This window comes from Perna viridis, chromosome 4 (genome assembly GCF_037379345.1).
Source record: "Perna viridis isolate PV_CMFRI_1.1 ecotype Kerala chromosome 4, ASM3737934v1, whole genome shotgun sequence".
Lineage (NCBI taxonomy): Eukaryota > Metazoa > Mollusca > Bivalvia > Mytilida > Mytilidae > Perna > Perna viridis.
The window spans coordinates 50291432-50304103 of record NC_142448.1 but is presented as its reverse complement, the minus strand read 5'-3'; the positions used below and the strand labels follow the sequence as shown (position 1 = coordinate 50304103).

The window sequence follows — 12672 nt, the reverse complement described above, 5'->3', positions numbered from 1 at the left end:
CCATGAGGACAAACACTAACAAAATTTCAAAGAACAAAGATTTTTGCCCAAAACTTAAGTAAGCGGTCCTTGCACTTGAAAAAATGAAAACCTTAGACAGTATTGTGTTAATCTTTCTATGGAAATGAACAACATAAACAAATATTAGTATACAATATGTATAACAAAATTTCTTGAAGCCATAAAAATGTTTTTGAAATACCATCCAACATTTTAGTGGCTGGACAACAGTATAAGAAAATGATAAGATTTTTTACTTAACAAGAAAATTGGATAAAGATATTTTCTGCTCTAATACTGTACAAATAGTTGACATATTATAATCCTATTTTTATAGTAAGTTTATTCCATCTCAACATACTGCCAAACTTATATCCAAATCTTTAAAACAATCATATTATACATCTCACTCACCTCTTCTTGCCCTTTCTCTCGGTCCTTCAAAAGATTCCTTGTTGCTATGGCAACAGATACAAGCCAGGCAACTGTCATCAAAATTGGCAACAAGAAAGTACTAAGTGTAAACAAATACCTAATAAAAGAAGAAAATATCAATAATATATAGCAATATAACAAAACAACTTGTGAAGTCTGTTTCTTCATTTAAAATTTTGTTTTCAAAATATTTTCATCCATTTCATGTCACAAAAGCATCCTTTCCTGAAATTAAAAGTTGGTTTTTGATTGTTTGCAACATTTAAAGAGAAATCATTAACATTATTTTCATAAATATTTAAGCTAAGTACAAGTTTGCAGTGATTTATGTATAAAAGATTAAAAAGTTACTGCATGTGTGATAAGAATTATTGATAAATTGATGATTCATGACAATAAACTATATATCAACAAGAGTTTTATGATTTGGTAGTTTCATCTACTTCTTGGATGATTAGATATTATTCTATGCCATATCACATCATGTGGAAGAATGCAATATGAACTAGTTATATGAAAATTTCCCATTTTGATTGGTTGTTCTGTGATTGTGATGCATTGTTGCTAAAATCTGATTGGTGGAAAGGTTCAAGGATACCTTGTTATTAATCTTTCTAGACTCAAACCCACTCAGTCACAATGTCCCTACATGTAAACTTACATGTCTTTTCTGTAGCAAGTACTAGGAAACTGTTGCATGTAGACAGGATTAATAGGTTCTGTACCAGTCTGCAAGGAGATAATACTGCGATCCAACAAATCCTGAAGCTGGATAAATCCTCGGAAATATCTCAACTCAGACATAAAACTATCTTCTGGCTTCGGTTGCCAGTATCTGAAATCAAAGAAAAATTAATAATTTGAACTTGATTCAATCAAACCAAATCTATAAACTTTTAGAAATTATCTATTAATTCATGGTTTGAAATAAACAAATGACCTAAAACAATAAACGAACAACTCAGCAGAGCAATATCGATTTCTGTTACGTACAACTGTAATGCAAATTTTTATCATCCCAACCCAACTTTTTTTACCCTACCTTAGTGACTGGTGTTTCTAGAAAGGAAAATGGTTAGCTTACATCCTACAGAAGCACACAGATTGTATATAAATTTAATGTGGATTTTAATTTGCTTATTCAAATTTAATTTTCAAGTGTCTTCCCCTCATTTTCAATTTCAGTTTTTTTAATGTGTTATCATCACTCAATTTCTGTTATTGTTATGTCCGTTGTTTGATTCTCCTTCCTCCCTTAACTTTCAAATTTAAGATATTGCTTTTATCATATTTCCCTATATTTTACTTTTATGAAATATAAGGACAATCCCTGTAAAAAATTCCTACAATGGATGGAACACCACTTATTTTTATTTATAAATGAAATACAATAAACTCACTGTTCCTTAATGACTCTTGTGTATGCCACATTATCAATATCCATTCTAATTGTGTAAGACACATGTTTAGGCATTGAGGCTGTTGTTGCTCTCTTCTTCCTGGTTCCACTGCTGCCACCAAGGTTATTAAACACCAATCCTTTAAGGTAAGTATGGTTATATCAAGGCAATCTTTGTAATTCAGTAAAAGCTGTGTTAACTGTACAATCTTGCACTGAAGGATTTGTTCCTTTGTAGACAGTTGTTTGGATTATACAGATTCAAAATACATTGAAAGTACACAAAAATGAAAAATCTTTTGAAAATATCTGGTTAAAATACTGGTTTCCAGTTCATTCAGGATTTAGTTTACACAGGTTTCACTATATCAAAAAGCTGATTGTTTGCTTCTCTGTCAAGCATAATTTCAAATATTATATAAAATACAAAGATATATGTACATAGACCCAAAAGAACATTAACAACATAAAAACAAACAAAAACTGCTTACAAAAAGAAAATAGTATTACAGAAAAAAATGGTTCAAGAAATATACAAAGATCAAAATATCAAAGAGTAATCAAGGAAACCAAGATTTTAGCTGAAATCAAAGAATGTAATCCAGGGACAAAGACCAGACATGAAAATCAGACACACACAACAAAGAACATAATATAACCAAAATAATACATACAAAGTAGCAAAAATAAATGAGCAACTCGGACTCCACTAAAACTGGGAGCACTTACCAGGTGCACTGGTAGGGTAAGCGTCATCTGCTTTTCTAGAAACATCCGCTCGCAAAAAGTCAAAGTAGTAAATTGAATTTTACCTGCAAAAAACTGTTTCTTCTTATTCAATTCACCAGCCCTAATTTCCAATTGCTGCTCTGTTCCAACACCTACAAATCTGTCTTTAGATGTTACAACACAGCTCAGATATTCATCCATTGTCTGGGCAATCAAAGTCATGGCATCAATCTGTGAAGTGTTGACAGAATCCAGCGAGTAGAAGCCATCAAGGAAATCGGATGCGGAAACTCCAAATAGTGTGGTCATCATTGAACTCATCACCTCATTTCCAAGTACAGACTGTAGAGACAAAGACAAAGATAGATTGTTAATGGTTAGTTTTCTAATATCATTCCATTACAGGGAATATTTTGTTCAATTCTAAAATATTTAGCAGCATATAAGATATCAACTCTACATACTTTTTCATATCCCATTAAAATAGTGTACCTACACAACTGCTTTATTTCATCACATTTTAGTATTCAGTTTTTTATGGTAGTTTTGCTAAATCAAGTCTCTATTCTTAGCTCTAAACGTTTAGACAGCTGCTGCCTTACATTCAATTCTTTATGTAAATCTAAATTTTACAAAAGGAGGTCAATCAGATATATGAACTGGATTATGCTTATGATGGGGCTTGTTTCAAGGCCCTAAACATATACAATTGTTACCTCTAGTTTTGACTTCATGTTTTCATCCTTAATTAGGTCCATTAAATTCTTTGTACCTTTGGCCCATGTGGATGTTATTCTCTGTACATCAGCCAGAGCTTGGAAGGAGGAATCATACACCTATAAAAAAAAATTAAAATATTTAATACTGACAAATTATATACCTATAAAAAAATATTTGCTACCGGTAAACAGCATGATTGGGGAAAAAAAAACAATAAAACCTTTTATTAACTAAACCAATCCAAGTAATTCCAATTTCATCTATATAATTGATTTTCTGACATTCTAACAGGTCAAGTGGCTGTGAAATACAACATCTTCAAATAGCTCCTTGTGTGGTCAACTTAATGATAAAAAATTCCATGGGAACCATTGGAGGCTATGCATCAAATCTTGACTATGTCAGAAATTTGGTATTTGTGATTTTGAACACAACTTACTCTGAATTCATTAACTCTGATCAGTTCACTCAAATAGGTTGCATAAATCAGAAATGATATTACTCAGCTGATAAAAAGAACTCACAATTTAAAGTGTTGAATACACTATAAAAACATGAGTCATAATGGTACAATCCTAAATGAAAAAACTAGAATTCTTTTTAATAGGGCAAAAATCACATGTGAAAAATGTCCTTTCAGAATAGCTGCATTGAAATTGATTCTGAACTTGAAAATATGCACATGTACAATTTGACATATTTTCCTTTATTTAGTAAAACATTTTGAAATGTACGCCTTCCCCTTATTATGCTTTACCATTCCTTTCTTTCTGTTACCTTTTCAGCTATAAGCCTGCTGGCTATTGTGTCGGGTGTATATAATAGTTTTCCCCACAACAATGGCTTGAGATACTCCCACAAGACAGGACCATTACCCATTTCTTTGACAAGATCATACACATTCTTGCAGGATGCTGTAGATTATAAAATCAATATAATAAATGCCTTTACAAATTAAAACAGTGATTTGTTTATACCCTATACTAAGTGCCCTAACCTATATTCTTCTTAAGAAAAGTTTGCTTTTTGAAACCAAATTGCTGAGGTCAATTTCAGTTTCTTTAAGCTTTACAAGCATTTAACACACATTTTTAATGTCAACAATGAATCAAATATGTTATAGTTTTAGTCATTGTTACTTAAAGACAAAACTGTTGAAATCTCAAAATTAATTTCAAATATCCACAGATTTAAATGTAAGTTTTAACTCCTATACATTTGTATATTGATTTGCTATACTAGAAACAACAGCCATTTAATGACTACCAAATAAAACTAACCAGGCATTTCAGCCAACTCCTGCTCCTGCCTTTTCAGCATTTCAGTGAACCCTTTCAATTGTGAAGATGCCCCTGTTAAATCCTTTCCTCCATCAGAATTCTCTACTTTGGAAATATCATAGCCACAGAGGAGATCCCCGAATGTCTGTTTACTTTGGTCTCCTGTAAAAAAAAAGAATGAATACTTTGACTCCATTGCTGGAAAACCAGATGTTTGTGTTACTTTTATTTTCCCCAATAAGACCTGTGACATCAAAATAAAACTATGACTTATATTTTTTACAGTTTGACAAATGATGATCAATTAATGACTGAGCCACAGTAATATGAATGGAAAATTGTGGTAAAAAAGATGGGATGAACAATATCCCAATTTATAGTTTATATTAGTGAAAGGTGTATACAAAGGAAGCTTTGAAACTTAAAAACTTGAAACAATCATTGACAGTGTCAAAACAAGAAAAGTACTCATAGTCTTCCATCTGGTAGAAAAAGTTTTGTAACTTGATAGATTGATATATATCTCCATAAAACATAGATATGAGAAAAGATAAAGCTATTATACCTGTCAGATACTCTGGTTCTAAGAATATGTTGAGATCAAGTTCTTCAGTACTTTTCTGGAAAGCATCAAGTGTCTGCTGAAATTCATCCTGGGCTGACGTTAGTGAAGTCACTGCTGAACGCACATCTTCCTGGGATCTGTTCAGAGATTTGAAGAAGTTATCCAAGCCGGATGATACGTACTGTTAAAAAGACATTAAATAATATAAATAGGGTAAATATCAAGTCTAACAACCCACAATTCACAGATGCTGTAATACACAAATAGTTTACTTACTATATTCTCTCTTTCAGAAGATTCGTCAATTACTCATTTGTCCAAAATATTGAAAAGCATAAATAATTCTAACTATAATTTTATTATAAGAGATCAGGGACCATAATATAGAGACAAGCACTGTGCCAAAATTTCAAATATAATGAAACAATATACATTAATTTTAAAAAGCACAGAATTATTAGAACAGACCAAAGGATAACTTTTACTTGAAATTTTGGTAATAAAAATACAACAAAAACTTTTTAAAAATTATAACAGTAAAAAAATTCAAACGAAGAAAAATAAACTCATTGAGTATTGAAGTAAAAATACATGTAAAAAAAAAAAAAATTGAAAAATGCAGAATTCCACTTCAGAGGGGAAAAAAGGTAGGTTTGATATCAATTATTCTTCTCACATACCATTTTCACCATATCGCCAATATCTAATTCTCTGAGGAGTGACTGTGTTAAGTTAATTGCCTTCTCTTCTGACAGTGAACAAAGGGAAGAAACAACATGTTCTGCTGTCATATTGGATTCTGGTGGAAATTCCAACAATGTCTTCAGTCTAGTGGCATTACAAATGAGCCCCTGCATATCCTTTTCTTCATACTTCAACAACTGAAAAAAATAGTAAACACATGTATATTAAAAATACAGATAACTATAAACATGAATTTCATAGAAAAGAGAATATATATTATACAATGTGCTGTATATTACTGAAAGCTGCAGGTACATGACAGTAGAAAGAATTTTTGTAATTTTCTTAGGAAAAATTTCATTTTGTGACTTACTCGTTATCACATATATGGTCAATTTATAATATCAATACAACTATTTGACACAACCAAAGTGAACAGACTCCTCAAGTATAGTTTATGTTTGCATATATGGAACTGTGATGAAGTGATGCTTCAGTAACGAAACATTTCAAAGTCAATAGACCATGGCTGCAGGAGCATATGCATGAAACAGAGAATTGTGATAAAGTAATGCAGGAGAAGAAATATCACAGTCTCCCCTTTCATGACATTTGTTGCAAGCAAGGCAAAAACTGTATTATTCTTAGGACTAACAACAGTGGTGTGAAATACCTGTATCATTGTAGCTTACTGTAACACACTGTATAGTACTGACAACAGCGGTGTGAAATATCTGTATCATTCTAGCTTACTGTAACATACTGTATAGTACTGACAACAGCGGTGTGAAATATCTGTATCATTGTAGCTTACTGTAACGTACTGTATAGTACTGACAACAGCGGTGTGAAATACCTGTATCATTGTAGCTTACTGTAACGTACTGTATAGTACTGACAACAGTGGTGTGAAATATCTGTATCATTATAACTTACTGTAGCGTACTGTATAGTACTGACAACAGCGATGTGAAATACCTGTATGATTGTAACTTACTGTAGCGTACTGTATAGTACTGACAACAGCGGTGTGAAATATCTGTATCATTATAACTTACTGTAGCGTACTGTATAGTACTGACAACAGCAGTGTGAAATACCTGTATCATTGTAACTTACTGTAGCGTACTGACAACAGCGGTGTGAAATACCTGTATCATTGTAACTTACTGTAGCATACTGTATAGTACTGCTTATAAGAGCATTAGCCACTTCAGTAGACATATTCAACTGGTGTGTCAGGTAGTTAACAAATCCTGCTCTGTCAGATAGCACATCTCTAATCAAAACTGCAAAATTATACAAAAAAGGTTTTCAGTTTAAAAGTTTTAAAAATATGAGACAATGCTTCTAATGACTTGTTCAGAAGTTTCCTGGTTGATTTATTTGCTTTAATACTTATTGAAGAAAAGACATTAAAACACAAACAACAAACACGATTTCACTCAGTTGACAAAAAACAACTAGCAAAAATGTGAAGGAAAGTGTTGAATACACTATACAAATATGAGTTGTAATAGTGACATACTTACTGAAAAAATAGTAGAATTCAGTTTTAAAATAGAAAAAAAAAAATGTCTAAATCAAACTCCTTTAAAAGAGTAATCAAGGGAACCAAGATTAAAGCAGAAATCAAAAGAATGTAATCTAGGGACAAAGATCAGACATGGAAAACAGATCTAAACAATTTCTAACAAAAAACCTTACCATTAGGAGGAATGAAGTTCCTGATGACCTTTAGAGAGGTCAATCCTAGTGTTACAGTCTGTATATCCTTAACAATAGTACTGGTCATTACTTTTGGGTCTAACCTGGCAAAATCTTCTATCAACAGATTCAAACTAAAAGATAAAAATAAAATTTATGAAACAAATCATACTACAAATCCAGTGCATACCCTATGCTTTTAATAGCACTCTGCTCTGTGGTCTTGGTCAATATAAAAAAAGCAAAGCTAACACAAGATATGCCCATATGCCCAACCCAGTTTTTGTTCACAAGTAAAGCCCAAAGTAGAAAAAAAATATAGAAAAACAAAACCAAAGCCCACTAAAGGATGCCTCTATCCCAGTAACCATATGGTAAAAATGACAGAGTTGTCAAGCAAAAAGTTTATGTCAATTCAGTCAGAAATCAAATCCAACTTACGGCATGCCTTGCAAATTAGTTGTTTAAAATCAAAATAAAAATGAACAAGAAGCAAATGATAAACATTTTCTTGTTTCATGATGATGAATCTGTTGAAATATAATTTTATTATTAACATATGAGTTCAGAAATGGAGTACTTATTTTGTTACTGTAAAGTACATGAAAAACTTCAAAGGGAGGGAATATTCGAAAATGGAAAGTTTTTGATAAATTTAAAAACAAATGAAAAGATAGCTGAAGAAAGAAGAAGAAAGACAGAAGATAATCAAATCGAAGAGAAAACAGATGATAGTACAGAAAAAAAACCCAAAAATTTTGGCTAGATCAATATTCCACTGGCCAGAATAAGTTGGGAAAAAAATGGTTTCCCACACTGGAGAAAACAAAAAACAATGTGTATTGAGACAGACATACACCATGATCACTGTACACCTTATAGAGAAATAGACAAACCATGATCACTGTACACCTTGTGGAGAAATAGACAGACATACACCATGATCACTGTACACATTCCGAAATGTGTGGGGGAAAACAACTGTCAAATAAATACAAAATTGAGCATTCTTTCATCAAGATGTACATTTTACATAAAAATTAATACATTCTAAAAGCAATCCGAGGATATCATTATAATTGTAAGATCAGGTTGGACATACTGATATCAAATACATCCATCTATAATAATCTTTATATCCAAATATCATTAAGATATAAAAGCTTTTAAATACCTTTTTGCAATGACTTCAGGTCCATTATCAAACAAGAATTTCTGCATGTAAATCAGCAAATCTGCTTGCAGATTGTTGAAATCTAAATCCGGTAGAGAACTAAGAGTGTTCAAATGACCCAAAACATCACCTAGATGGCTGAGAGTGACAGCCCACCAAGTCAAGTCAGTTGTGTCAACTTTACCCTGCAAAACATAAGTTCTAATATATTCATGACACATTCACATTTTTGATTTTGATAATAAATGTTGAACTCCCATAAAGTCACATTTTGTTTTGGAAAATTTTAATTCAAAGATTTGTTTTCTACATAATATTGCCCTGGGTTTACATTAAAATTTGTGATTACACAAACTAACAAAAACTACAAAATATTGGTACTCAATGAAAAATTACATTAAAAAGTTCCAAGTTTTCAAAGGGGTACAACTCTGAAAGCAGGAAAAACAAGGAAAGGGGTACAACTCTGAGAGCAGGAAAAACATGGAAAAGCAAACCAGGTTTCTTCCATCATAACAATATTCTATCAAATTATGAAAGTCACTTAACAAATTATAGATCAATCGAAAGATATGTATAGACAATCTGACAATATAAAAGGAAAGACATTTATTCAATCATTCTGACAACTCTGAACTGAATTCAATGTAATCATAATTATTTTCATAGGACAAAAAGGATTAAAAAAAATTACACACCTACTATTATGTATACTATTATTATTGAGTGAGTTTTATGGTGTGTTTTTCTTTTTGTTGTTTCAGTTCTTTTTTTACCTTACATAAGACCTTTCGGTGATATCTGTAAGTATTTATTATTTTTGTGAGGTTATACGATGGTGCATTTGTTGCGTCTCTTATTAAACTAGTTTAACCCTAGTACAGGCATGCTCCTGTCAACATGCAAGAGATACTGGTCATTATAATGTCTTTGTGTCATTATTTGACTTTTTTGAAGAAGTGTCATCATTCTGATTTTATTACTTTTGTTGTCGAGACTTTTTAGAGCTTACTTGAAATTGTGTTTACACTTATTAAAGGTATGTTTACACTTGTTGTAGACCTTTCTCTGAAAGAATTTACTATTGGATAAATTATATGTTAAAACATACCAGTGACTCAAGCAGTTCTAAATTTAAAACTGATCTTATTATATCAAAAACAACATCAGTAGAGTTGAAACATAGGGCATTTGTAAGATCCGAGGTGGAAAGGTTACCAAAGGATGGTAAGGTCAAGGCTTCACCCAGAGCTGTGGAATTGCACAATAGGTTCTTCAGATCCACAGATGAAATGTTAGATAGAAGTTTCTGAAAAAATAAGAAAGAAAATGTTTAAAACAGTCCAAGTAAAACAATTCAAATTTCAGTCAATAATAAATTTTCTATGGCAAAATTTTAAAAATCAATCAACATAAGTATTTACAGCTAGATTCAAAAAGATCTTCCAAGTTTTTAAACCCCCAAAGTTGGCCTCTTAATTGTATTAAACACTCACTGCATCTGCATTGACTGTAGACTGTAAGAAAGTATTGATGATTTCTGGTGCTAGTTTGACTGCTTGTTGTATTTTGGTGTTAAAGTCTCCAGGCGAGGTAATCAGATCCTGGACTTTAATGGAAACTGAAAAACAACACAATAGTTACAATATCAATTTCTGTTCCTCAAAAACTTATTCTTGCTCTTCAAGATATTTCTAGAAATAAAAAACTTAATGTTCCAAAGCATATGTTATGCCAACTTCTTTTCGTTTATGTTTAAAGTCGTATATAAAATGGGGCATTCTGCTATTAAATTGGCATTTGACAAACAATCATTAAGTAGAACTCATTATAATAAATTGTTATCACAAAAATATGTCTTAACTGTTGCATATGAAAGCTTTTAATAAAATGAATTGATAGTTACTTCGTTATTAATTTCATATATTATAGGCAATCTATAGTATCAATACAACTACTGTAAAAGTATTAATTTTCACTGATTCTGTTAGTGAACATGTTCACGTGTATCAATTTTAGAAGTTTCTAAAAATGGTTAGTGATATATGGTGTTAAAAATCCATTTTGTGGGCACTATTTTTCAGTTTTCTGTCCATCCCAAAAATAAAAAAAAAAATCCCATGCAGTCTTATTCATGTATTCCCAGTAAACACTGACCTTTGACAGAAGACGCAAGTTGCACTATTCTTTTCTATTCCATTTTTACAATTAACAATATAATTAACAGGATAATATTAAAGTACACTTTCTTGGCTAAACCTCTGCACTTGATTGCACTATGGCATGTTCGATTCCTAACGCCTGTGTGACCTATTTTTATGAGTGTGATAGGGACAATCCAAGCCACGATAAAGGTTAATTATTATTTTATAATTACCAGTAAAGAAGATTTTTGGTACGTAAATATTTTTTACAAGTATTGCATCAAGTTACGTACGATATTTTCAGATACTGGTTATGATGGCTCGTAATTGTGAATTCTACATTATTTGTATTTTATCAGCAATACACACAAAGCTTAGTGCAGAATATGTACTTGTATTTGTTTTAGGGTATTGAAAAAATTACCATAAAACTGGTGTCATGTAAACCAGATGTTTTTCAATTCACAATTGGTAGGTTCTTTTATATTGTTTGTAGATTATCGTATATAGAATTTCATAATGGAGTTATCTCCGTTATTTATACATGTATATGGTCATGAGTAAATAGCACATGAAACTAGGTAAGTACATTACGGACTATTTTCAAATAAATATATATAAAATGTATATCTGCGATAATGTTACTTTAATATTCAAACTGCATATTTACACTGTGTTGAAAGTGCAACTTTTAAGTTAAAAGGAAGCATTGCTTTATAGATTTAATTGATATACATGTAGCTCTACTATTAAGCACTAATGAAATATTTCATATTATAAATAACATGTATGCGTAGATTGTGATATTATTTCATATTGAGTTCGCATGTGTGTAATTTGAAGTTAGATCATAATTCACTAAATTGTATTATTTGTTGTTACAGATTTATTAATATCTGGTAATAAAAATCGAACTCTAGTTTGGGAGTATATTAGTTGCCCTTAGTCCCACCTTCTACACATATGGAACTGCTAAAAAGTGATGCTTATGCAACTACATACCTAAAACAATTGACCTAGTACAATTGATTCATGATTAACTGACCTGGATGCCAACCACGGAAAAGAAATACCTTAATTTCCTCTTCCACAAAGTTAATGGCAGACAAGACAAAAATCAGAACAGGTGAAAACAAAAAAAATTCACTGTAAATCTTTTTCAGAAACGGTTACTGACCATTTTGTCATTTGATTGTTGCACATTTTAGAAAGGTATTCAATAGAATCCACATCATTTACATGAAGTTGGTATGTTGGGAGAGTCTTTTTGTTCTTGATAATACATGGATTTCTCTGAAACACATATCAAAATACAGAGAGGACTATGGTTGCATAAAAATACTGTGCATGTAGGTCAACAAGGCATTATCTGAACAGTGTTTCTCCCTGTAAAATGAATCACCTCTACAACTGGAACTCTGAATTTTAAATGGTTTGGTACTTAAAATTATGATCCATAAATAGAATGGCACACCATATTTATATTTATTTCATTTCAGAGATATCGTATATAATTTATGAGATATTTTCTATTTTTTTATAAGTTATCTCATATGACGTACAGTTAACAAGATATATCATCAAATATATGAGATATCCAATAAAGTATATAAGATATCTTATAAAGTTCACGAGTTATCTTATATTAAAAATATTAAAAATGTTAATATGATATCTTATAAATTTTATGAGATATCTGATATACTATATAAGATATCTCATATATTTAATGAGATATCTTATAAAGTATAAGAGATATCTTGAACATGGATTAAATATAAAAATGGCGTGCCATAAAATAAAATGTGGATGGGTGGACAGGCCAACAGATGGAT

General features: G+C 31.1%; 1 protein-coding gene across 9 annotated transcripts in view; it reads right to left on the bottom strand.

Annotated features, from left to right (window-relative positions):
- The window catches only part of LOC148620424 (uncharacterized), a 112654-nt gene that overhangs the window by 28020 nt on the left and 71962 nt on the right, over positions 1-12672 (bottom strand). For all 9 annotated transcript variants that reach the window (XM_088581305.1, XM_088581308.1, XM_088581304.1 and 6 more), the window contains 14 exons: positions 10190-10314; positions 9805-10002; positions 8694-8878; positions 7520-7653; positions 6983-7101; positions 5809-6009; positions 5129-5309; positions 4564-4725; positions 4061-4197; positions 3280-3399; positions 2647-2905; positions 1836-1974; positions 1097-1270; positions 415-532 (listed from right to left, as the gene is read on the bottom strand). In XM_088581305.1, coding sequence (XP_088437431.1) covers positions 415-532; positions 1097-1270; positions 1836-1974; positions 2647-2905; positions 3280-3399; positions 4061-4197; positions 4564-4725; positions 5129-5309; positions 5809-6009; positions 6983-7101; positions 7520-7653; positions 8694-8878; positions 9805-10002; positions 10190-10314 — 2252 coding nt within the window. The remainder of the gene's footprint in view (positions 1-414; positions 533-1096; positions 1271-1835; positions 1975-2646; positions 2906-3279; positions 3400-4060; positions 4198-4563; positions 4726-5128; positions 5310-5808; positions 6010-6982; positions 7102-7519; positions 7654-8693; positions 8879-9804; positions 10003-10189; positions 10315-12672) is intronic.